This window comes from Myotis lucifugus, unplaced genomic scaffold (genome assembly GCF_000147115.1).
Source record: "Myotis lucifugus unplaced genomic scaffold, Myoluc2.0 scaffold_0, whole genome shotgun sequence".
Taxonomy (NCBI): Eukaryota; Metazoa; Chordata; class Mammalia; order Chiroptera; family Vespertilionidae; genus Myotis; species Myotis lucifugus.
The window spans coordinates 34,247,389-34,274,532 of NW_005871048.1; the positions used below are offsets into that span (position 1 = coordinate 34,247,389).

Here is a 27,144-nt window from a genome sequence, read left to right on the forward strand (position 1 = left end):
AGCACATTATCATTATCTGCTGACTCATCTTCTTGGCACCTGGCAACACCCAGGCCTACAGCTGCCACACTTCTCCTGGATCCTCCTTCAACATCAATTCCTGGGTCATCTATTCATCTCTGTGACAAAGAACACTACTTTATCAAGGTTGAAGGCAGTGAACACTGATACAGGTCCCAGTTATTTCTCATGGTCCCAACTCCTCTTTATGAATTCTAGCTCATCCTGCTCTCCCCCACTTTACATCCATCTTCTCCTCCAACTTGCCTTCTATGCAGACTTCAAATTTTAGCATCAGACATGAAGACAACAAGCTCATGGAGACTATTTAACCAATGTCCACAGTTGCATATGAGGTCAAATCTCTGTAAAATTCCATAAACACACACACACACACACACACACACACACACACTTTGTATAGGTCTCTTCCATAGCAGTCAAAGGGTCCCTAACATTGGGTTCTTAGGATTGTATATTTTTGTAAAGCTATAAAAATAAGCTATTTCAAATGTAGCCAACTTTAAATATTTTTAATTAAAATCTGTTTTATCTTTCTAAATACATAATCATCTTTGTGCCAAATTTATATTTGTGATTTTATATTCATTTTCCTAATGAGGGTCTTCTAAATAGTATGTGTTTCAAAATCTGTGTCTGTCTCTACACTTACTAAGGTCAGTTCAGAGTTGATTTCCCTGAAAACAAACATAAAACCCTTTTGCAGCTGCAGGATGAAATAAATGTAAACTCCAAACAAATGGAGAAGGTTGGCAAGTCCTGAATTCTGCCCATAAGGCATATAAACATGAAGTGAATTCAGCCATTCAGTCTTCACTGTAGTCTGCATTCAGAAACTATCACTGTGAGGTGGGGGGTTGTACTGGGAAATCAGGCTCGGCCTCCGAATATGCACACCCTCAACACGAAGAGGGATGGAATCGAGGGCCTGGGAGCTCAGGAAAGGGAGGGAGACTAATTAAGATTAGAACATTTATCCAAATCTCTACAAGCATATTTCCTGGACCTGGACCCTCCTAAAGAATAGAAAAATTAATAACACTTAGAGAGATGTTCAGATCTTACTGGAAAGATTCATGGACGTGGGAACAAGACTATGTCTTGCTTAAGGAGAAGAACTTGATACTTCTGACTAGGCTTCTAAATCTAATGCCTCACATAAATGTGACAACAAACTCAGGGCCAGATGAGTTTTACTCAGAATGATCCATTGCTGGATTAAAAAAAAAAATAAAGAACATTTTGGGAAACACTTTATCACTGAGAATAGTTGGAAATAAAGTTTAACTTATTAACCAAAACTTGCAATAACATGCATTCTATGGTTAAGTATTTTTCTAAGAACAAAAACTTTTATTTTCTTCATGTTTCTAAACTTTTGTTATAACTTTAAAGTGAAGAGTGAGTATGCATCATTCAGGGCCTTAATATACAGGGGGGGTGGGGGGGCGCAAAAGTAAGTTTACAGCTGTGAGGACACACAACAGTTTATGCTTGTATTATAAATTATTGTATTATTTTCCATACAAATAACTGTAAACATACTTTTGTTCCACTCTCTATAGACTTTTTAAACATCTTTTAAGTTTTTTAATATTGTAAAACCACATTCATCTTACAGATGTAACAGGATGGATGAGTGGACAGAGGAATGGATGATGAACAGATGGATAGATGAAGGGGAGAGAGGGAAAAGGGAGGGAGGGATATCAATAGATGAAGAGTTGTTATTTTAAAGTGGCTGAGTTTGACCTGGGTGGATTAAAAAGAAAGAATTCTGATGAGGGAGAAAGGCTCTTTTCTTTAAGAGCAACACCATACTGAGCAAAATTGATTATGAAAAGTGAGGTTTTTAGGACCCAGCCTCTAAGACTGAGGTGTGGTGGAGGGCAAGGTGTGGAATGTGGGGGAAGAAGAATAGAAGTCTCCAAGATGGTGAAAGTTCAAGGTCAAAAGAGGAAGATGGCCGGTGAGAAATTCCCTATGATAGGGAATAGTATTAAACATCCATAAAAAGAGAATTTGAAATGATTCCCTTCCCTATGCTATAGCTATCCTATTTTTCTCTAACTTTCATTAAAAAAATCTATGATGCTCATGTTGCAAAAATGAAAAAAAAAAAGAAAGAAAACTTATGGATGTGGACAATAGCATGGGGGTCAGGGGGTTGGAGGGAAGTAAAGGAGGATATAGGAGGGATAAAAGGTGATGGAAGGAGACTTGGGGTGGTGAACACACAATACAGTGTACAGATGATATGTTGTAGAATTGTGCACCTGAAACCTGTATAACTTCGTTAATCAGTGTCACCCCAATAAATTCAATAAAAAGGAAAGAAAAAGTCTGTGATGCTCATGTCAATGTCAGACAGCAGCTGCAGGAACTGAGAGCAACAGGAGAAGCTGAGGCCACCAGAGGGGTAACTGAAAATCAACAGAGACCGGAAACCTGAACTATTGAAGAAACAAAAATAAGTCACTCCAGCTCAAGTCACCAATCCACCCTCCTGCTAATTCTCAGCTGTCTTGGGGAGCAGATTTATTTCTCACACTAAGGGGACTCAAGCCATTTTATTAGGAGAATAAACTAATAGGTTGATGCCTGAAGGCCATAGGCTTTTGAAATAACCAGGTGGCCAGCATCAGGCTTACATGTGTTGCAAAATAATAACCATTATAAACAACTAAACCAGACCACCTACATTTGTCCTATTTTTCCTGCATAAAATATCAGAAGGTCCAAACCACATTTTCAATTCCATTCATTTGGAACTAGAAATTTTGCTCTAGTACCTTTTGGTCCTTATAAAATGCCATTGCACTCAGTAACTGAAAGCATCATCCAGCAAACACTGCAATTTGTTGTTGTTTTTCCCTGCTGTAACATGAACAATGATGTTCGTATGTGGAATACACTGCCTTAGACATGCCCACATATCCTTACACTTATAAGAGAAAAATCAGATATAAAGGCAGATTATCCCAAAAAGTGACAGAAAAGCTGGATTTATTCATTTCTGTATCTTTCTACCTCTGAGGTGTAAGGGCATGGAAAGCACAAGCAGGAACAGGGCAGAAGAGACGACTCTTCGGGATTCTCACAGAAGGCTGTGTGCCTCCACCGAGAAGGACAAAGTGGCTTCTCCACCAGCCCCACAAGGAAATCTGTAACATTAAGGTTTCTCTGAGGACTTTGTTCCATCAGTTTTCTCTCCTCTCTAGAATATACTTTTAATCTGTATACACCCTGGTTCCTCCCTTCTAACCCAGGAGCTCCTAGCTACAGAGGCAATTAACTTGATGTGGTGCCCATGCAGCTTGTTAGCAATTATTTTTATACTGTTTGCATGAATTAGAGAATATCCAAGGGCTTTCTTAGATTGTGATATGCTCTGTCAGTGAGAAAGCCTCGGTTTGTTACCTGGGAATTGTCTGCAGCTACCTATTTCAGTTACACATGGAAAGTTGGGGCAAAGCGTAAGGATATGTGGGCATGTCTAAGGCAGTGTATTCCACATATGAACATCATTGTTCATGTTACAGCAGGGAAAAACAACAACAAAACACCACAACCTCAGAACTACTGTCTTACCCTACAACATACTCAAGTTTCTTCCATCTTATTAAAATAGCTGTTTTAAATTTTCTGAAAAATTACTAGATATAAAACAAACAAAGCAACAAATAAATTTTAATTTGTGTAAACCTCTATATAAGACTGAAACCCAACAGGAAGTGAGCACTCTCAAATTTAAGGAGGGTTTATATACAAAGGGACCATTTATGAAGATCCCAGTAGGGTATAGGAGATCCACAAGGAACAGTATAGTAACCTGGGGCTAGTAGCAATGGACTTGTTACCATCTCTGAGCCCAAAGGAACAAGGGAAGGAGAAGTTACTAAAAGCCAGAAGGAGAGAGTCATGTGGCAGAGCACGTCTTGACAGAAGCAATGTAACCAGTCTAAGGTATTCCCCCGGGGAGGAAACCAGGGGAATAAATACTTTAAACTATCTCCAAGTGTGATGTTCATCAATGATCTCCTATTGGCTAAATCTAAGGAATAAACATTTTTCAGTTCTTTTCTTGCTTGACCTCTCACCAGCATTTGACATGACTAACTATTCCCTTCATCTTGAAAGTTTTTTCCTTTGATTTCTGAGACACTACTCTTTTCATGGTTTGACTTCTTCCTTCTCAGATTGCTCCTACTCTAGCTCCTTTTCAGATTTCTCCTCATCTGACTCCATAAATGATGGGTCCTCTGAAATCTATTATCAGCCTATCTTTTCTCCTCCGGTGATCTCATTCATTTCTCCATCATCACTACCACCTCGATTCCCCCTATACCCATCAGTGCTTGACTTAATTTGAGCTCCTGAGAAAAGAATTTGCATACAACTCCTTTATTTTGGAGGTGACACGAGGAAATATCATTAGGAAAGCAGGGAAGTAAAACAGGGCAGAGAAGGAAATCAATAAAGTGAACATTATCAAGCAAGATATCACAATGGGCAAAAGTTTAGTCTTGCTGGGAACTCCAGGAAATGGTGTAAAAGACACTCTAGAATGATCTCAGTCAAGGGGCAAATGACTGGAGTATTTATATACAACTCCTAAGAGTCACTGGATGAAGACTACTCCAAGGAGGGCATTAATTCTTCAGTGCTTCTAACGTTCCATGAACACAGGTAGAGCTACCTCTGAGGGTAGTTATTGGCAATGGAAAAGGGGCCACCAGGATACACTGAAATGGTAAAGGTATGTGGGTGACAGCTTCTGCTACATTTCCAATTTTCTAGTCAAGACCTTTCTATAAACGTATGGTCCCAGATTCATACTTGGAACTCTACTATAGGACCTGCCTACAGGTCCCACTCCTTTCATCCCTTTCTCCCTGATTATAGAGACTGGCATCACCATCCACCCAGCACCCCACATAAGATACCTACCAGTCATTTGTGTTTTGCCAATGTTTGCCAAGCCTTTTTGAACCAACCTCCTACATACCTCTTGTAGCTCTTTCCTCCCACCCCATTGTCTTAGTTTAGGTCCCATCATTTTCTGTCTGAACTATTGCAATAATCTCCTGATTGCCATTTCTATCTTATTCTATACACACTTACATACCATGTAATTATCTTGCTTAAAATCCTCTTGGGGGCCTCACCATTACCTGAAGTCAAGATTCTAATTATTTAGTTGAGTGCTAAACAGAATTGGAATCATCTGTTCCCTCTCTTCATTCCTCTAAATACATTATATGTCCCTACCCACATACATGTATTGCATAGTTCTCTGCACATGGTAAAGTCCAGTATTTACATATATGTTTCCTTTTGCTATGTTTTGTCCTTCTCCACATTACCTACCTGGTCAACTTCTCCTCCTATCAAACATCACTTTCTTTGCCATATTGTTCCAGACGTCCCAGGAAGACGGACATCTCTTAGGCTATTCTCCTGTAATAACAATTTCAGGGCAATAATCACATACCTGTTGGGTTGATAATAAAGGTATCCATGGGAACAGTGTAAATTCTTTACCAAAGATCGGAACACACCATAAGTAATGTAAAAATACAGAAACCAATTGACAAGTATAAAACTGTTTATGAGAATGCTCAACATTAGATATGAAGACCATAAATCCTTTTTAACGAGGTCCCTATTTCATTCAAGGAGTCTGAGTTACAAGCAGTCTCAGCTCTAGGAAGACACTATGATGGCTCAGTAAGGTTTTTTTAAACCAGAATTAGATGATGATGATAATGAAGAAGAATAAGGAGGAGGAGGAGGAGGAGGAGGAGGAGGAGGAGGAGGAGGAGGAGGAGGAGGAGGAGGAGAAAGAGAAGAAGAGGCAGCAGCAGCAGCACTTCAGTGGATTTTTCATAAATTATTTTACTATTAATAAACATAATCTAATCTGATTAACACTCCTGCCCTTCAGCCCTTTGAGGTTGCTGGCTGCTAATTGACCTCTGCCATTCCAGAATCCCAGCATCCCTACTGAGACTAGGATTCCACTTCTAGGATAGTATCTCCTACCTTCCCCTACAGCTCACAGAGGCAGCCACTACAGTGCTTCAAAAATGCCGATGCTATGTTCCCAATGTATTATACAGTGTTATGACAAAAAGAAATGTTTTCTAGGCCTTCACAGAGGAAAATAATTATGTAGGGGAAAGTATGATAAATTTATTCCTACATCCCAATTTTCTATGTTATTAAATTTATTTTATTTCTCTATATCATGCCAAGGGATTTCTGGTATCAACTTCATTTAGTGTATGCCACTGTTGAGTCCAAATTTTAATCAACTAACTGAAAAAAATTGTTAAAAATATTCCCAGTTGTTCAAATCAGCACATTTATTCCAAAATCTAGTAAGAAAAACTATCTCAAAAAAAATTCAGCCCAATCTAAAATTATACACCTCACTCTCTGAGTTAGCACCTTCAGAATCCATTCCCACATATATTCCCCCAAGTCTGCATAAATTAGCAAACCCTTGCAATTTTATTTTCTCAGATTTGACTTTGCAATTGGTTCCCTGGGATATGCTAGAACATGACTCTACTTGCCTAGAGGCATTGAAGAAAAATGGCACACACTAGCCAAGTAACTACCTCTGGTGAGGCCCTTCGCGGAGTTTTCAAGCAAGGCGGGAATAGACTCTTCTCTCGGGGGCTACTTCTGCCAGCAAGAAAACCTCAGTGGAGTTTGGAGGGTCAACCTCCTTAAAGTCATCTAAATTCTCCCAAAAGTTACCATTCCTATTTCAAGGTTCCTCTCTTTTGTAATCAATGCTCTCGTGTTCATATAAGAGGCCTGGCAAGCTATGAATTCTACCTGCAATGCAATTTACCAATTTGCAGGATCAGACTTCGGTCTGATTTTCAACTGTCAGCCCCTTGACAAGAGATGAGAGATCCTTGTAAATCAGTCACAGAAACTCCCCAGATTTTTCACCTTGAGCTGCAAATTTAAAATCCTGAGCTATTATTTTCTTTCTGTAAGCCTTGCAGCCCAGATAGAAAGAGCCAGCCTTCCCTCAGGGTATCACCCATACCTGGGGTGATTTTATATCCCAACTTGTGTGGCACCATCCTGTTTATGTATCTTATCTTGCAATTGTTGACACTCCCTTTCACTTTCAAAAGTGACCTCCTATTTGAACAGTAAATTATGTTTACTCTTCATGGGCCTATAACCTAACACAGCAGCCATCTGTACCACCATTGGACTATCAAGGCGACCACAGTGCAAATCTATTTCATTAAGGAATGGTATGGGCTATCAATTTTCTATTCTCTAATGCTAACAGAATCCTCACTGGTTTTAAGTCAAACAGAGTCAGATAATCCCAGATTCCCATTTTCTTGAAGGTCTGTTCCCTACAATCATCTTTTGTACTAATAAGTACATAAATCAAGACTCTTGGTTGTAGACTACACAATCTATTAAAACATAATTAATTAAATTCTGTTATTAAAACAGAAAGGAATTCACCATACAGTTTTAGAAGCTTACAGAATTCTGAGAGGGCTGGAACCAAACCTATATTCACAATCAAGAATGCAGCCAGAAGAAAGTCCAACATGAGACTGTTCTATCAGAAATCCCACAGCCATTGTCATTTGCTATTTGAGACTAGATTATCCATCTGCACAACTGCCCTGAAGATCCAATTTCCCTGTGCCTGACACCACCCTCCCCACCCTCCCCCCCGCCTCCCCCCGCCACCGCTGCTTCCCACGTTGTTCCTATCTGCAGTCTACGTTTTGTGCGAGGGTATCAGTTGAAGCAAGGTCATGTATAGAAACCTCGTTAGGGAAATGCAATGTACCTTTTATAGTTAAGATCTCTTTAACACAGAAGGCCTATTAGAGAGGTTTTGGTGAAGATGCAGAGTGAGCCAATCTCCAGTATCTGCTAAGAACTGAAAAAGATTATGGGGAAATCCATGTGGAAGAAATGGGAGATAGATTAGTGGTGGCAACAGATTTCCTATTAAAGAAGAGTTTAGGGGATACTATCTCATTGGAAGTGGGTTCAGGGGATTTGCCTTGAAGCTGTGTTTGCCTAGCAAATACACTGTTCTTACTTAGCTCAGTTGTTTGTTTCAAGTGGCACCCAGGGGAGCTAATGGAGGTTTAAATCAGACAAGTAGGGTGAACCTTCACATCACAACCAGATAGAAAAGGTAAAAATGCTACCAGGATTACTACCCTTACTTCACAGATTGAACTGGGCTTCCTCTGAATAGCAAAATAAGTGACAAGAAAACCTTTGAGCCAGACTGGTGTGACTCAGTGGCTGAGAATCAACCTATGAACCAGGAGGTCATGGTTTGATTTCTGGTCAGGGCACATGCCCAAGTTGTGTGCGGGCTTGATCTCCAGTAGGGGGCATGCAGGAAGCAGCTGATCAATTATTCTCTCATCATTGATGTTTCTCTCTCCTACTCCCTTCCTCTCTGAAATCAATAAAAATACATATATTTTTTAAAGCTTAGTTTCTTAAAAAAATCACCTTAAATAAAGTGATCTACTATACTAATAGGAGTCCCACTAAACAGTTGTATGAATGAGAAAAAAAGACTAGTTTTGAAAACAAAATTGTGACATAATTTATGAAAAATGCAAACTATGTTACAAAGTATTTTAAATTCAGATCTTCCAGATAACCTTGGATTTATTATTTCTACACTTATCACATCCAAACTGGCACAGGCAAGAAGGAACAAGTGTTTTCCCTTCTTCGTATTGCATTGGTGTGTTTTTTGTGTGTTTTTCATCTCCCTAACTTCAAACATCCGCTTGCTTTCAAAGTAGCTTTGGGGCAATGAACCATCATATTTATCTTTGTGGGATTTGTGGGATTCCTGACAATTCCTTTTTATTGCCCCAAGTTTACTTCAGTAGGTGAGTGGATACTTATGTATTTTTTACATGTATTTACTTTTTAAAAAATCAAGCCATTTGGTCAAAACTGTGCATCAGAAGTCCAACAACACAGAATAGAAACAACTCCTTTCTAAGCCCCCTGTGGACTTCGTAGGAGGGGATGCCTGGGCTACTACACGTACATTTTGCAGATCTGTTGGGTTCTCAGTTCATAGCTTTCAACTCCCTGGCTCCTCAGCAGCTCCTTCTCTTCTGCTGCATCTGGAGCTTTCAGCTGGGGGAAGTGGGCCGGAGAGGTGATGAAGTCGTAGTGCCTGTCCAGATGCCGGAGGTAGATGAGCATGTGTAGGACATAGGCCAGAACCAGCAGCAGGATCAAGGACATGGCCAGGCCAATCAGAATAGCTGGTGAGAAGGGAGAGGCACAGTCTCGGGCCTTGGCAAACTGTGCCCCATTCATGGTAAAGCCTTGGATCTGTCAGGAGAAAGAGAAGACACCCCAGCTGTTTTGGCTCAGTGGATAAAGCGTCAGCCTGTGAATTGGAGGTTCCAGGGTTCAATTCCGGTCAAGGACACAAGCCCGGATTTCGGGCTCGATTCCCAGTAGGGGACATGTAGGAGGCAGCTGATCAATGATTCTCTCTCATCATTGATGTTTCTATCTCTATTTCCCTCCCTTTTCTCTGAAATCAATAAAAATACATTTTTAAAAAAGAAAAGAGAAAGAAAAAGAAGAGCTAAAATGACAAATTTTCTCCTAAGATATATTTCCCAGTCAGGCTGGGGTTCTGGACCCCTAATTAGCCTCATATTTATAGAATAATTTAAGCCCATGATCTAACAAGTGTGAGTGTGCTTACAGGACAGTGAAACTGACTTTTAAATCAAGACTGACCCAGAAACTCCTCTAGGATGTATGACTGCCATAATTAAGAAGCTCATGAAATTCAAGGCTCTGAAATAAAACCTTTATTCCAAGGATCTAAAATAAAACTTCTTTTAATCAGACTCTAAGAAATGTTCTCATTCACCTAAAACCACAACTGCTGTAGTGTCTCTAAAATTCAAACACACTCAAATTTTATGTTTTAGTATAAATTTCACAAAGAATTTTAAGTCTTAGTTCGTCTACCTTTGATTCTGTTGATAGAAATTAGACAGGAAGACTCTTTTAAGGGAAGATAACATGATTTCCAATGACATAAAACAGAAAATATTAAAAGCTAACAGTTATTTAAGGTTTAATGCTGCCTTAACTCACTTAACATTTACAGGAGCCTGTGAGTACATTATTATTCTAGTCCTATTTTATGGATGAGGAGACTGAGGCACAGAAAAGTTAAGTAACTTGCCCAGTCACACGACATTACGTATAGTAAAGGTATAATTCAAACCTAGGCAGTCTGGCTTCAGAGTCACTTCCTACCCCATAACTCCTGGTGTGATCTGTCTCTTCTCCCTCCCATCACTACCTCTCCCTCTTTATCTGTTGTGCCCTACTGACTTGGTACTGTTTCTGGAAGAGCTGTATAGCAGTCCTTCCTTGCATCCTACCCAGAGAATAGAAAGGAAAGCTTCCCCATATGCACAATGAAGTGGTTTAATTAGTTGGAACAAGGAGAGCTCAAATCAACAACTGGCCCTGACATCCAAATACTATCACAATGAAAGAAACAAGGCTGCAGAGCAACTACTCTGAAGGGAGCAATCTTTTGTGGAAGGCAGCCCCACATGTAGCTGGCTTTTAGAACGTAACGCTGCACTGTGTCCCTTCACTCAGTCACCTAGTTAATTTTAAAGAAGTACATCAGGAAATTGAATTATCCATGTGGTTTACTGAGAATTCATTTTTATGATGTAAGTGGGCATGGTAGCATTTTTCCATGCTAAAGTGATTGTAGCCACTCATCATGCCACAGACCTTAGGGGCCTTGCTCCTCCAATTGTCTGTGCTCTAGACTGAATCCAAAACAGCTTCTGAAGGAGAGTTTTGGCCCGGCTTCTGCGACCCTTGGCCTGCCCCCTCAATGAAGAGGTAAAGTGGCCAGTCTCCAGATCAGCGCCTGAAGAGTCAAGCTCCTCAGTTACGAATGATGGACTCACTGATGCTGCAACTCTAGCCCAAGGGAATGTCCTCACACTGACTGCCATGTCATTCTTAACAAGACTTGGTTGAATCAAACAGTATCTACAGAGACTGCCTGAACGATATGTTCTCCATCCATTTTCTGGACTGGAGATTGCTGTGTTCACACCAAGGCTGCTGTCCAAAATGTTGGCACCTATTTATTGCACAGCACCAGGGACGGACGTGCTCCTCACACACACACTTTTAGTAGTCTTATGGACCCCACGAGCACGTAACTGGGTGAGTCTTTCTTATTCTGGCTGCTCCAAAGCTTCAGGATCAAATGACTGAGCCTCTTCTAGCCAGGGCGCACAGATGGTCTTGTGGTTCTATGTACCAACCTCACCAGATCTAACTGATCTTTTCTTCCTTTGGTTTTCTTAACCTTCATGTCTTTGCCTATTTTGCAAAGTTATGTTTATTATAGTATGTGTATGAGTCATCTTAAGTCCTTTCTGGAACAAGGTGGAGGCATAAATCAGTCACTTCTTTCCAGCTGGTGTGGCTCAGTGGTTGAGTATCGACTTATGAACAGGAGGTCATGGTTCGATTTGATATCCGGTCAGGGCACATGCCCGGGTTGTGGGCTCAATCCCCAGTGTGGGCATGCAGGAGGCAGCCGGTCAATGATTCTTTCTCATCATTAATGTTTCTATCTCTCTCTCCCTCTCCTTTCCTCTCTGAAATCAATAAAAATATATTTTTGTAAAGATCAGTCACTTCCTCTGTTCTAATTAGGTGAAACTGTGTGTGAGTTATTCCTTGTTTTCATTATTACCACCTCATTGCCCTTTCTGCCTGCTTCTCTTTTAAAGGGGCAAGATATATATACTGTGTGTGTGTATATATATATTTTAAAATAGATTAAATATATGTTTAATATGTATTAAAGTGTCTTTGAGCCAAACAGTCCAGAATTCAAATTCTGTCTCTACCATTTACCAGTTATGTCATTTTGAAAAATGATGCAAATCAGTGCTCCAGTCACCTCATTGGAAAAATAACTGCAACAGGCTGACACACAGATGGGACTCGTAAGTAGTATTGTTAATCCACGCCTGACACGGTCCTGGTGTTGCTACATATATTAGGCCATGAATTCTTTACATCCATAAAGATAGATCTGAAATTGAGAAGGTGAAGTAACTTGCCCAGGTGGCTGAGAAGTAATTGGAAACCAGGACTGTCAGGCTCCAAAATGCAAGCTCCTTCCCTATGCCAAATCGCCTCTCATCAACACCATACCTCTCCAAGCTGGGGGGAGGGGGTAAATATATATGTGAAAGATTGGAAAAGGGACAACCCTGCCTGCTATTTCAGTGAGTTGCAAGAACAAGTTAAAGCTTTTTTCACAGGTAAACAGGACAAAAGAACTTGACAGACATCTCTGAGCCTGAGATCCTGGTGGTGAAAAGGAACCTCTTATGCCCCCATGCCTTTCCCCAAATACTTTCAAGAGGATCTCTGAGATATTTTTGACTCCCTGGCTGACAGCTCCATTCCTACGCTAACTGCCAAAGCTGTCACTCACACTATAGATATACTTCTTATCTGCCCTGATAGGATCACTGCTCCACTCCCTGAAGGAAATAAAATAATTGTCTGGTAATTCCTTTCCCTAGAAGGGCTTCTCACTCCAGGAAGTGTCAGTGACTGGGCTCTGGGCCACAGCCTCACTGGGGCTTAGATTGCTGGCATTCCTCACTGATAATCTGTTAGTGAATGGATAAACCTAAATGTAAAATCAAGAGGGATGGGGCGTATGCAGGGAAAGGAAAGACTATCCTATTCCATTTCTCATGTTAGACTTGGAGGATAAAGAAAAAGAAATACTATTTTAAACGTATCCACTTCTCTTTTTCCCTTGAACACCTATGTTTCTATGTCAGGTGTTTTCAAACAAATACTGAGTTTCTCTGGCACAAAACACACAGGAGCATGTATAATAGTTTATTACCTGGAAATCAATGAAAGTGACCTCCCACAGGCTTGACATATCATCCATGTCGCTGGGCAGCAGGAGGGCATCATACTGCTGCTGGCTGCTGACGTGCTGGCAGTGGTAGGAATAACTTGACGGAGCATATATGCCAGTTGCATTAAAAGTTGCTTGGATTGAATTATTAAAAATAATCTCAACTCGGTGCAAACTAAACCAGCTCTGCAGAGAAAACTTGTTGTAATTGGTAAGAGTGAATCTGAAAACAAATATAAAACAGTATTACCCCCAAAGCACTTTTACACTTGCTGACACAGAACATCATCTATAAACAGAGCAATCTCGCCCTCTTTTGTCAGATAGAAGAAGTGGCTCAAAGAGAGAGTCTAGGATGGTTCTGAACAAGAGCTTCCTGCTGGGTGGGAATGAAAGCAAAAGACCAGGCAGCCCCCAGATTGTAGCAATACAATTCCTACAAAAGGAAAAACACAAAAATATTGGCTTTTTTCTGTTTTGGAATTAACACTTGATTTTATTATTGCTAAAAACATTGAGAAAAACTTAAGTGGACATCAATATAGAATTAGCTAAAGAAATAATGATCAAAATTAACAGCAATGGCTCTTTGTGTTGAGTACTCTATGTTTTTCATATACATCTTATTTCATCTCCACTACAACAATAAAGATAGATAATATTATTATCCGCATTTCACAGATGAGGAATCTAAGACACAGAGGGGTTAAATATATAACTTGTGCAAGTTCACTCAGAGAGTAAGTATTGGAGCTGGGCATTGAAGTCAATCTGCAGACAAGAGCCCTGATTCTTAGCTATTGTAGAATTGCATATTCTCCAGCCATAAACACATTATAATGTACATCTGCTGTGATCATTTTTCACATAAAAAAAATACATGATCAAATGTTAATGGTGATTATAAACTGTGGTTGAATTATGGATGACTTTCATCTTCTATATCTCAATATTTTCTGAATTTTCTGTTATCAATGGACATGTATTATTACCTTGTCTTAGCTTGGGCTCCTACAGAAGCAGACCTTGAGACAAGAATATAAATACAAGAAGTATTTTTGGAAGGTGGCCCAAAATTAATTTGGTAATTTAGTCATTCAAAAGATGTAGAATGGAGAGAAGAGAAATAAAAAAAAGAATGGAAGGCAGCCAAAAGGACACATTATCAAGCGAGTTTCCACCGTGGGCAACGGGCCTAATGCCTATGGGGAACCCTGGGACGTTGGGCTCCAAAGGGGAACACATGCTTGTGAGTTATCACCAGAAGGTGAGGGAGCTGGGATATTTCTACACCTGTCAGTCACTGGCTGAGGATTTCTGGGGTAGGGAGGGGAGGCGGTGGGTCTGATTGGGCAGAGGAAACTTTCAGACAAAGAAAGATTGGCAATTGAAAGTAGGGCTGGTGGACGATAGTGCTCTCAAATGGAAACACCCAAGGGGATATGGATGGGGTACTGACAGTGTCTGCCATATATCTTTATCATCAGGAAAAAAACAGTCAGAAAGCTATTTTTTTTTTGCGGGGGGGGGGGGATGATTTGAATAAAAGAATATTCATTTCTATATCAAACAGATACGTATATGTGTTTAGATATGTTGTGAGATTCTATTTTTCTCATAAAGTTTCTCTGAAAGGTAGTGGCATGCATTACCTCAATATGGGCAGTGAAACATTGGTGCTCCATTATATGCAGACAAGTGTTCTGAGGAGAGAGCTTTCCAAAGTTGAAGGTGGTAAACACTATGTGAATCAAAGTCACCAAGCACAACCATCTTCCTAAGGAGCTTGTCTTCACAGAACCTTCATATACAAATTTAGCCCTGGCCGGGTGGCTCAGTTGACTAGAGCATCATCTCATACACCAAAAAGGTGTGGGTTCGAATCCTGGTCAGGGTATATACCTAGGTTGTGGGTTTGATACCCGCTCGAGGTGCATATGAGAGGCAACTGGTGGGTGTTTCTCTCTCACATAGATGTTTCTCTCTCTCCCTTACTCTTTCTCTATAATCAATAAAAACATATCCTCAGGTGAGAATAAAAAATATTATTTAAATACAAATTTACACTGTGAGTCTCCAAGAGGCGCACATGGTGTGCAGTCTTTCTCAAACATGTCTGACCAAAGAATGCCTCTTCTGAGGAATCTTACATTTTCACAGATCAGGAGTAGTTCATAGAACACAGCTCCGGGAAGACTGCTCCTAACAAGTTCTGCTGGTTTTGCAAGTAATGTTAAAGACAAAGCCACTACCTCCACTGAAAGCCTGGTCTTACAGGAAGGGGAACATTATCCTATATAATAAAAGGGTAATATGCAAATTCACCCTAATGGCAGAACGACCAGAATGACCACTGGACCAGTCACTATGAGGCGCACTGACCACCTCTTGGTCTCTTTCCCTGGCTGGCAGGTTCCAATCACCTCATGGCCACCCACTGTGGGGGCAGGGCCGGCAAGCAGGTGGGAATAGCCAACCTCTGGGTCCCTTCCCCTGGCCATCAAGCACCGATCACGGGGAACTGGGGTTAGGTGTTGGCGGGGGGTGGGGCCGGCTGCGGGCAGCTGGGTAAGATGGCCTTGATTGCAGGCCAGGCCTAGGGACCGGACCCGCACACGAATTTCGTGTGCCGGGCCTCTAGTATTTTTATAAGGAAAAAATGCAATCCCTTAAAATTGCTGCCCTCTCCCCTTCCTTAGAACAGTTCCCAACTGCTTAGATAAATCCCTTTTGGCAGCTATATCCTTCCATACATAAACACAGAAAAACGTAGGCCTGTGCCGACTGTCCACTGGGGGATTCAGCTAACAGACACTTTTTCATTATCATTAAATGATGTGTGATTCACTGTAAAGAGCCATGCAGAAAATAACTTCAAACTGGAGCCTTAGCTCTTGGAGTTTTAAATATATTTTATTCTTTGCTCAGGTGAAAATGGTTACACATTCTCACGTTCATGTGTTCATGTGTTCTCTAGGTCCCTAAATGAGGAAACTACAGATGCTTTAGTAAAAACTAAAGAAAGCATGACTATAAGATCCCATCACAGAACACCACCGGCTTTTCAGTGTAATTAGGTAGCTGTGACATTTCACATGTCACTGCTTAGCACAGAGCAGGCCCTTGGTACTTACATGTTGAATGAATAAATTATATGGAACTAACCTGAAGTGCTGAACCTATAGAACTCCAAAGTGGTATCCATACCTACCTTATCTCAAGACCTTTGGGATTTTCAGCATCGTCAAATTTCAGAGACAACCTAAGAAAACAGAAACAATATAGCGCTTCACACTATACTAAAAAATCACCTCAAAATAAATCATAGACCTAATGTAACAACTAAAACTAAAAAACTTATAGGAAAAACAAAGAAGAACATTTTTGCAAATTTGGATAGACAATGGTTTCTTGAAAAAACACAAAAGTATGAACCATAAAAGAAATCAATAGTTGTACTTTATTACATTCAAAAACTTTGCTTTTCAAAAGACATCATTAGGAAGAAAAAAAAACAAGCCAAAGAATGGGGGAAAATATTCACAACATATATGCATAAAGAATTTGTATCCGGAATACAATAAATAACATTAACAACTCAACAATAATAAGACAACCTATGCACTAAAAAAGGGGTTCTATGGAAAGTAACCTCACAGGGTAATCTGATCATAAATTCCTAACTGGGCCGGTCAAGGTGGGCAGTCATGCCCTGGGCATATAACTTGTTAGCAAAAAGTTTCTCTTTGCCTTAAGTAAGCCCTGTACATTGTTGAAACTTCGTGGCCCATGCGATTGAAACTTCGTGGCCCATGCGCAGAAGTCGGTATTTTGTGGAAGAGCCACACTCAAGGGGCCAAAGAGCCGCATGTGGCTCCCAGATATCACCCTGCACATGTTGGGATTGGTAATGCAGGTGAGGAGCACCAGAATTACTGAGACAGGCTAGTAAGCCAGGACAAGCAGAACAGGGAAACTGAGACAGACAGTTAAATAGCCACGCAGTTTACAGCCATCTAGTAAATAACCAAATCCTATCTTCCCTAACCAAGGACACTTAAGAGTAAATGGTTTGCACTTCTCCCCAACCAGAAGGTAAATAGCTTAAATCATCCTACTCAGGGAGATAAATAACAAAAATCCAATTAGTGCCATTTGTGCCAAGCACACCTAAGAACCGATGAAGTCAGGGGAGTAAATCCCATTCTGCTGCATCAGCATAAAGCTGATGAATATTCTATTGAGATCCTCCCCCAAACTCCCAGGCTTTAAAACCCTCAAGATGAAGGACCCCAGCATGCTCTCCCTCCCAGGATCATGCCCAAGCCTTTCTCACCTCTCAGCCATGCATCTCCTAAATTCTAAGGGTCTTGCAACCAGGGGAGCACTGGGCAGCTGCAGCTCTTCCCGGCCTACCCCCCTGAACCTGTCTCCAAGGCCTCCTTTACTCTGACTTTTCAGTGAACCAAAGCAGTCCTGCCTGTTGCTTCTTCTATCCTAAGACCTCCCTTGTTTCACTGTCCCAGCTTTATTGAAAGTACTCTCAAAATCACCTGGACTCATATTGTGAAATCTTTCCTGCACAAAATCAAGAACCCCCACATTACTGGCTAGCCCACAACAAACATGCTCTGGGTCTGGTTCCTGTCCCGTAACATTGTGAATCTGGGAGTTTACATAGGAGAGTGGCAGCAGTCCCGCAGCACCTCCTGAGAGAGGAGAGACACATCTGCTTCCTTGGTGCCAAAAATTTTCTTTGGGAAGAGAGAAGGGAAGAATCCTGGGTATCTACCACAGAAATGTAAGCAGGTGAGTTTCATTAGTCTTTGGATGGGAGCAAATAGTTCACCATAAAAAAGACAAATGAACCCTGACCGGTTTGGCTCAGTGGATAGAACATCGGCCTTCAGGCTGAAGGCTCCCAGGTTCCATTATGGTCAAAGGCATGTACCTTGGTTGCAGGCTGGATCCCCAGTAGGGGGCGTGCAGGAGGCAGCTGATCGATGTTTCTCTTTCATCGATGTTTCTAACTCTCTATTCCTCTCCCCCTCCTCTCTGTAAAATCAATAAAATATACTTTAGAGGGGAGAAAAAGACAAATGCTGCCCTGGCCAGTGTGATTCAGTGGGTTGTGTGTCCATCGTCCATGCACAGAAAGGTTGCCATTCAATTCCTGGTCAGGGTGCATGCCTGGGTTGTGGGCTTGATCCCTGGTAGGGAGCGTGCAGGAGGCAGCCAATCGATGTTTCACTCTCACAGCAATGTTTCTCTCTCTCTCTCTCTCCCCCTTCCTTTCTCTCTCTCTCTAAAAAAAAAAAAAATCAATTATAAAAAGGGACAAATGGCTGCAGGTCCAAAACCATGGTATGTAAATGTATGTCTCCAAGGGGAAGATCAGAAGCCTCTCTGGGTTTCCAAGCCCTGGAATGTCTCCACAGCCCTGAGCTTATTATTACTTGACCTGTAAACACATTCCTCTAAGGAGGAAAATCTCTTACTAACCTGAGGCTTATCTTTTCACCCAAGTTCCACTAAAAGTTGTTCAGAAATTACTAGCCATGCAGAAACAAAAATATTTTCTCTACAGTTCCACACTGACCATACCAAGTGTTGGTGAGGATGTGAAGTAACTAGAACTCTCATACAATGGTGGTGGAAAGGAAACTGGTACAACCACTTTAAAAAAGTTTGGCAGTTACTTTAAAAACTAAACAGCATGTAACATTATACTTAAAATAGTTTTTCTTGAAATATTAATGTTTATTGCATGGGAAAAATAAATAAAATTTGATTTACACTAAAAAAAAAGAAAAACTAAACATATACCTACTATGTGTTCCAGCTATTCCACTCTGAGGAGAAAAAAACAAATTTCCATCATGAGATGGATGGATGAAAAAGTTGTGGTATATGCATATGACGTACATACTACTCAGCAATAAAAAAGAACATACCCTTGATACATGCACCACATCGAAGAATATCAAAATCATTAGCTAAAGGTAAAGAACGTACACTATATGATTGTATTTACATAAAATTCTAGAAAGCACCAACTAGTCTGTAATGACAGAAAGCAGATCAGTGGTTACCTAGAGAGGTGGGAGGGCAGGAGTGATGGTTACAAAGAAGCACAAGGAAACTTTAAAGCAGTGGTTCTCAACCTTCCTAATGCCGCGACCCTTTAATACAGTTCCTCATGTTGTGGTGACCCCCAAACATAAAATTATTTTCGTTGCTACTTCATAACTGTAATTTTGCTACTGTTATGAATCGTAATGTAAATATCTGATATGCAGGATGTACTTTCATTGTTACAAATTGAACATAATTAAAACATAGTGATTAATCACAAAAACAATATGTACTTATATGTGTGTTTTCCGATGGTCTTAGGCAACCCCTGTGAAAGGGTCGTTCGACCCCCAAAGGGGTCGCGACCTACAGGCTGAGAACCGCTGCTTTAAAGGGTGATATGGACATTTGCTGTCTTGATTGTGGTGACGGTTTCATAGGTATACACATATGTCAGAACTGATCAAATTGTACACTTCAAATAAGTGCTATTTAGTGTATTTCATTTACATTTCAATAGGTTAAAATATGAATGATAAAAAGCTAAATAAATAATTGAAAGTGAAAAATATAAAAAATTTAAATGCACAAAGGATTCCAATGCTGTATGACATTATAATGTATAGAAGTTATCATATCTCATTATAAAACCAAAAAAGCAATAAAATGCCCAATTAGAAGCTTTAAAAATACTGCACATTTATAATCTCATTAATTTGGTTTTACTTATCAAGATATAAAAATGTCAGTGACTGAGTGAAGTGATTTTAATACTATTATGGAAAAGGGGAGAGGAATATTTAAGAATAAATTTTATAAATAAGATTGTTAAGAGAAAAATTTTATTTATCTAAAATCAAAAGCTTACCACCTTAGATACACTCATTTACAAATACTTTACAGGGTAATTTACTCAGTAAAGTAAGTTTTCAGCAATATTTTTAATAGTCTATTACAAATTACTGAAAATATTTTAAAGCACTAAAATGCATTTCTTGAGTAGTACTTTGTGAATTTGGTCACTTCTTCCAAGGAATCAGAATAGTGTAGTTGCCCATGAACTGGCTCCACAGCTAACAAACTAAACCTTAAAGCAGTGGTTCTCAACCTTCCTAATGCCGAGACCCTTTAATACAGTTCCTCATGTTGTGGTGACCCCCAATTACATTGTTACAAATTGAACATAATTAAAACATAGTGATTAATCACAAAAACAATATGTAATTATATATGTGTTTTCCGATGATCTTAGGCGACCCTGTGAAAGGGTCGTTCGACCCCCAAAGGGGTCGCGACCCACAGGTTGAGAACCGCTGCTAAAGCAAAGCCATGCTGAGATGCCCTAATCTCTGTCCTCCTCTCCTGAGGGAGAAGCTCAACAGCCCCCACGCTTCTGACACTTGAGTTTTCTCCAGCAGTCCTGGTTTTAGTGAAAGCTGTTAACATGCTCCGCTGCAGAGTAAAGAACATGAGGCCTGCTGGTGTAGTTCAGTGGTTGAGCATCCACCCATGAAACACGAGGTCACAGTTGGATTCTTGGTCAGGGCACTCGCACAATCCCCAGTAGGGGGCGTGCAGGATTGATGATTCTCATCATTTATGTTTCTATCTCTCCTTCTCCCTTCTCCTCTCAGAAAATCAATTTTTAAAAAAGAACATGAGACCTGATTTTAACAAAGCAAATTCAATGACCATTCGGTGAGCAACCGTTAAGTGCCAGGCAATGCGTGGTAAACTATACACACAGGAGAAATGCAACCTAGCAAGTCACTCAAAAAGGAGCTTATTTTACTCCTCCAAACTCCCTACCTCCCATGTTTAAAATGGATTCTGAATTCTTCAGACTATAACTGCCTAATTCAAAATATAGACAGATACTAGGATTATGCTCTATTTGTAGGGCTTTGACTATTTAACAAGACTTCCATTGGAAATCTGTCTGCCAACAATTTGCCTTTCCCTGAACATTGTGTTTTCAAGCACTAAAACATGTTCATCTTTTTAAAATCTGTGCTTTTGACCTTACATGACCTTGCTTAAGTTTTTTCTTTTAGCAACTCCCTTTCTGGTTCTTGAGGACATGAGTTTTTAGCCAGCACTGCATGCTCAGTCAGGAATCAGGGACAGACACTCAGTCTCAGCAGCTGGTCCTTGACCACCTCACATCCTGGGAAGCCTCCCTTATCCCCGTGGAGGAAGCAGATGCTGCACACTCAGTTCTTGCCCTGAGTATAATTCTAGAGCGATGACCAAGAAGAAAAAAGTCAGGTTCCACCCAATCATTAATGTGTGCATTGTGAAACCCAAAACTTCTTTGGGCCTCTCCGCCAGGTAACTACACACTATTTTACACTAGTTACCACTAGTATGTTAGGAAGGTCTTCTAACATACTAGAGGTCTGGCCTGTGGGATCGGGCTGAAACTGGCTCTCTGACATCCCCTGAGGGGTCCTGAATTGCAAGAGAGTGCAGGCCAGGCTGGGGGACCCCACCAGTGCATGATCAGGGCCAGGGAGGGATGCGGGAGGTTGGCCAGTCAGGGAGGGCTCCAGGGCATGTCTGGCCCATCTCACTCAGTCCCAGCCAGACCCCAGCAGCAAACTAACCTACCGGTCGGAGGGTCTACCCCCTGGTGGTCAGTGCACGTCATAGTGAGTGGTTGAGCAGCCTTAGCATATCATTAGCATATTACGCTTTGATTGGTTGAATGGACGACCAGATGACCAGACACTCAGCATATTAGGCTTTTATTAAATAAGATACTTTGAGTAACACTTGACAAGTTTTCAAAGTTCTTATCCATATATTTCCTTATTTGATTTTCACTACCTTAAGAAGTAGGGCCAAGAACGAGGAGGTTGAATGTCATCATTAAAGATGTTTTAGACCCCAGCCCTATTACCATATAAGCTGTATAATCTTAGCAAGTTTTCTAAGCTCTAGATGCCTTGACTTTCTCATCTGGAACATGGACAATAATAGTACCTGTGACTCGGGGACTTATTGGCAATAGTACTGTGAGGAATATCAAACATCAAGCTTGTGAAGTCCATGCACAACACCTGGACCATGGTTATAAGTGCTCCTGGCTGTTAGTTAATAGATGCCATCACCTCCATCTCACAGATGATGATTCTATTGTGGCTCCAGTTTTGTAAAGTCACAGAGCTCACTGGCAGAACTCGGGTTAGAAGCCAAGTTTTCATTCTTTCTGTGGGATCCCAGTGATCATTGTGGTTTCTAAAGCCCAGCAAAATCCGATGGTGCTCTGTTCTTCCCCACAAATAGCCTCAGATCAGAATAAATGGAATCATGGAGGGTCAGTCAGACATGGATAGGCAAGACATCCCCAGGCAATCAGCCTCTCTCTGAGCAGCTGACTGCCAATAACAAGCCCTGTAGGGAACTGACTAGTGTCTGAGGAAAGATTCCTAAACTCTCAGCAGTACTGGAGTCTCTGATAGTCAGCTGCAACAGAATCAACAAATCTGGGAGGACCCTGGATGCTTACAATTCCATAGTTCCCTAATAAGAGCTTTATTCTGAGTAACAAGGTACTTACTAAGACTTGTAATAAAACTTGTAAGTTTATATTAATATAAGCCATTTTACCCAACATCAAGAATTTTTGAAGTTCAAGAAAAAAGTGTTTTCAGCCAAAGTATATAAATATAAAAAGACCACACACACACACACACACACACACACACACACACACAGTATGTTATGGTTTATATAAAGCATTCTGCCCATCTAAACCAGACCAGAACAGAATCTTCCAAAATCCTCCATTATACCAGTAAATATTGAAAGCAAGAAGATTTTCAGGAAATAAGTGGGACATGCCAGACTTCCTCCCCCTGGACCAAAACAAATACAAGCAAAAAATTTTGCTTGGACAACTGAAAAGCAGAGAAAGGCATTGGCAATTGATTTCCTCCTCTAAAGGCATATTTGTTTAATCTGCTTATGTCAAATCAAATGTAATTATTCTAATCACTTTGAAATGTCCTAAAGGATTATCTGTTCTCAATTTTCTGATCCAGCAATTCCTCTCCTGGGTATATACCCAAAAACCTCAAAATCATGTATTTGCAAAGATATATGCACCCCTATGTTCATTGCATCATTATTCATGGTGGTCAAGAAATGGAAACAACCAGTATCCCGAGATAGAGGGTTGGGTAAAGAAGATGTGGTACATATACATAATGGAATACTATTCAGCCATAAGAAAGAATGAAAAAGGGCCATTTGCAATAACATGGATGGACCTTGAGAACATTATGCTAAGTGAAATAAGTCAGTCAGAAAAAGGTAAGAACGATATGATTTTACTCATATGTGGGATATAAAACTGAAACTCATGAACACAAACAGCATGTGATGGTTGCCAGAGGGAAGGGGGTGGGGAGAGAAGGAGGGAGAAGATTTGACTTTGGGTGGTGAGCACATGTGCAATATAAAGATCTTGTAACATAGTAACCCACACCTGAAACCTATATGTTCATGTTGACCAATGTCACCCCAATAAATTTCATTTAAAAAAAAGAATTATCTGACATTTGGCCATTTAAAGGTACCCTAGCATATTTTTAAACAGACCATGTTCTGCAACTTCAGAACTGAGCAGGATCCAGCAATTCCTCTCCTGGGTATATACAGGATCAGTCTTCTTCATTCACCCACTGGAATGATTCTGCCCTGTGATATCAAATTTCCTCCCTGATGAGACCAACGCAGTTTGACATCTCACATTTGGAACTGATATCATGCCTGGAATCCTTTTCTCTTTTTCAGAATGCATTTGACAACTTTCATTTTCGGAGCCCTGATTTCCCACAAGATAATAATCAGCTAAATGATTCAGAAGAAAAGTGCTGAGACAAAAAACTAACACATTTTTAAAAATTAATTTCTGACTTGGTCTTCATTGTAGATTATTAAAAATTTCCTGATGGATGTGTGTCAGGTCATATACAAAGGAACCTACTTCTTTGTTCTGAAATGACAGAAAACTGGACGGTCCAGTTAATAGACTACAATAACCCAAAAGGAACCATCTGATGAAATGGTCAACTTACTTGGCACTTTCTTCACTGCAATTTGAGTTGGTAGCATCCACTGTTGCCTTCTGGCCAAAAGTTTCCTCTGTAAGGTCCAGCCAGATCTGGTTCTTAAACTTAATTGTTATTCTTTTGGCCCAAAAGAGAATGCAAGGGATTCCATCCATGGAGACATTAACTGGGCTGTCATGGCTGAATGCATTCCAAGGTTCTTTTACTAAATGCCCTTGTCTGCTCAGATTGTAGTTCAGGGCCTAATTAACCAAATAAACAAAATAAGAGACAAAATGCTTTCTGGAAGCAAAAGGGCTAATTCACAAACTATTGAAATTGATCTCTCTATCCAGAATCCATATTATTATGGGACAAAGGAGATAAGTGGACCAGATCATAGCAAGCCTTACAAGATAAGTATACTTGAAAGGTACATGAACCCATTTCCACAAAGCACCAAAAATGGAAAAGACCAAATTAAAAAACAAACAAACAAAAACCCAACTTTTCCAATAACATTATCAATATAGACTTTAAAATGTCACTTGCTGGGGCAGAAAGCAGGGATGCAGATTTTTAGGGCCATGAAACTATTATTCTGTATAATACTGTAATGGTGAATAGATAACATTATATATTTGTTCAAATTCACAGAATGTACAACACAAAGAATAAATCCTAGTGTAAACGATAGACTTTAATGAATAATAATTTATCAATATTGGCTCATCAATTTTAAAAAATGTACCACACTAATGAAAGATGTTAAATATAGGAAAAATTGGAGGAGGGAGGAATTGAGAGGGTATATAAGAACCTTCTATACTTTTTGTCCACTTTTTTCTGTAAACTTAAGTCTATTAATTTAAAAACTTCATCATGTCATGATAATTGCAGTACTCTCATCAGAAAATAATATCAGAAGAACCCAAATAATGTAGGACTTTAAATAAAGAAATTAATGTTAAAGAAAACAAGAGGTTTTTAGAAATCAAGCATAATTCTCCAGACCATTATGTCCAACAGAACAATCTCCAATACTGGATGTGTTCTATATCTATACTGTCCAAAGGCTGGTGTGGCATAATGCACTGGAAATGTATCCAGTGCAACTAAAGTGCTTAACCTTTCATTTTACTTAGCATTATTACTTTGGAATTTAAATTAAAATGCCACATGTGGCTAATGGCTACTGTCTTGGACAGTGCCAGCTCCAGATTACTTAATATACATAAACTAGCAAACTAGTATTCTAACACTGTTTTAATTCTTATGAAACCTTTGCTGATTTCCAGGAAGCCTAAGACAAGGCACTTCCATACCTGACTCTGGAGGTCACAAAGACAGGGATATATCTGAAAGAAGATCCACTTATCTAGATAACTACTCCATACCAATTCCTCCAGTGTAAGTACAAAGAGAAATTTAACAGGCAGCAGCAATGCAAGCTTGCCTGTAACCAAAGATAAAATGGTCCTATAGTGATTCCCTCTAGAAAGCAACGAAAGTAAAACTAACTAAAAAAAAGTAAAACTAACTATTGTAATGAAATATGTAAGAGAAGTGAAACTTTAGTTTTTCTCAACTATAAGATTACCATAATACATTTCCCCACCCAAAGCTCAAGCAGAATATTATTTATTAATAGAATTACTTTTATTTTCACAGTGGCTCTGACCTGATTGAAATGCTTAAAATTTTTAAAGACATAATTTAGTTTCCTAACATATCCATACCTGTGTGACTGGTATTGTTGTGAAATTCTGGATTGGTTTCATATCTCCATTATTTTGTTGATCTGTCAAATAAATGAGAGGAGTACAAAGGCTGAATGTCATCGATTGATTCATGTAAATCAGTTGAGGGGACAGAAGGAAGCTAGGTAGACAGGGGTGGGACCACGGAAAAGGAAATAGGCTAAAGCACCCCAACAGGGCGGGGAAGGAAGGGCCCTCCCGATGACACGAACTTTAAAATGTATGGATGTTGTTAAGACAGCAGCGTATAGATAATCAATAACAAGGCAGAAAAGCTTATGTGGGAACCATGCCAGGTCCCCGGATAGTCAAGGCCGGTCGGAGCATTAAGGCCTTGTTATTAATATATTAGAATGACCAAGGGCCACTCTGAGCATAAGTCTAATTGGAATGTCCAAGGACTCTGAGCCTGGGAATTCTGATCAGGCCAAGATACCATGAGTGGGTGCAAGGACACATGGTACACTGTGTCCTTCTGTAGTCAATATGATTGATGTCACTGTTGGCACGAAGCCTTCTTTGGTTTGGCTCAGTGGATAGAGCAGACTGAAGGGTCCCAGGTTTGACTCCAGTCGAGAGCACTTGCCCAGGTTACAGGCTCGATCCCCATTAGGGTGCATGCAGGAGGCAGCCGGTCAATGATTCTCTCTCATCATTGATGTTTCTGTCTATCTCTCCCTCTCCCTTCCTCTCTGAAATCAATAAAGATATATTTTAGAAAAATAAATAAAAATAAATAAAAGTAGGTTACTGACCAGCTAGTTGGCTGGAGTAGGCTAGAGTCGGCTGAGGATGGAGTGAGAAGAAGTCTGCTAGAGAGAGCAGCTGGGCAGGAGAGACAGGAGAAGCTGCTGAGTCAGAGAGGTCAGGTACCACTATGATGTGAGACAGTAAGTCTAGGAGGCAGCGTGTGGCTGCTCAGCTATGGGTACAGAGACTAATGCTGCTTTATGGGAAAGATATGCATTTACCAGCTGGTGTCCGGCTGCCTGCCTGTATGGACTTTGCTGTGAGAACTGTTCTTGTATGATGGTTATATGGCCACTGGCTTCAGCAATAAAGACTCATTCTTATATACCCACAACCTCTCATGGCTTCTTCGGCTAAGACCCAGTGTCCTAGGAGGTCTAGCCCTAGGTAGAGGGGTTCAGGCCCAACACCTGTTACCAGTAAGCAGAGAATAAAGGAGGAACTTAGGGACTAAGTTCCCAACAGTTAGTAC

General features: G+C 40.3%; 1 protein-coding gene across 1 annotated transcript; it reads right to left on the minus strand.

The window, feature by feature from the left end:
- Positions 1-5,395: 5,395 nt before the first annotated feature.
- On the minus strand, positions 5,396-25,958 carry ATP6AP1L (ATPase H+ transporting accessory protein 1 like). The gene is made up of 6 exons (XM_023751172.1): positions 25,902-25,958; positions 24,190-24,425; positions 16,242-16,292; positions 13,013-13,253; positions 9,110-9,402; positions 5,396-5,481 (listed from the first exon to the last, which is right to left on the minus strand). Exons 1-6 carry the CDS (start codon positions 25,941-25,943, stop codon positions 5,469-5,471), a joined length of 876 nt encoding a protein of 291 aa, XP_023606940.1. The 5' UTR covers positions 25,944-25,958; the 3' UTR covers positions 5,396-5,468.
- Positions 25,959-27,144: the final 1,186 nt, after the last annotated feature.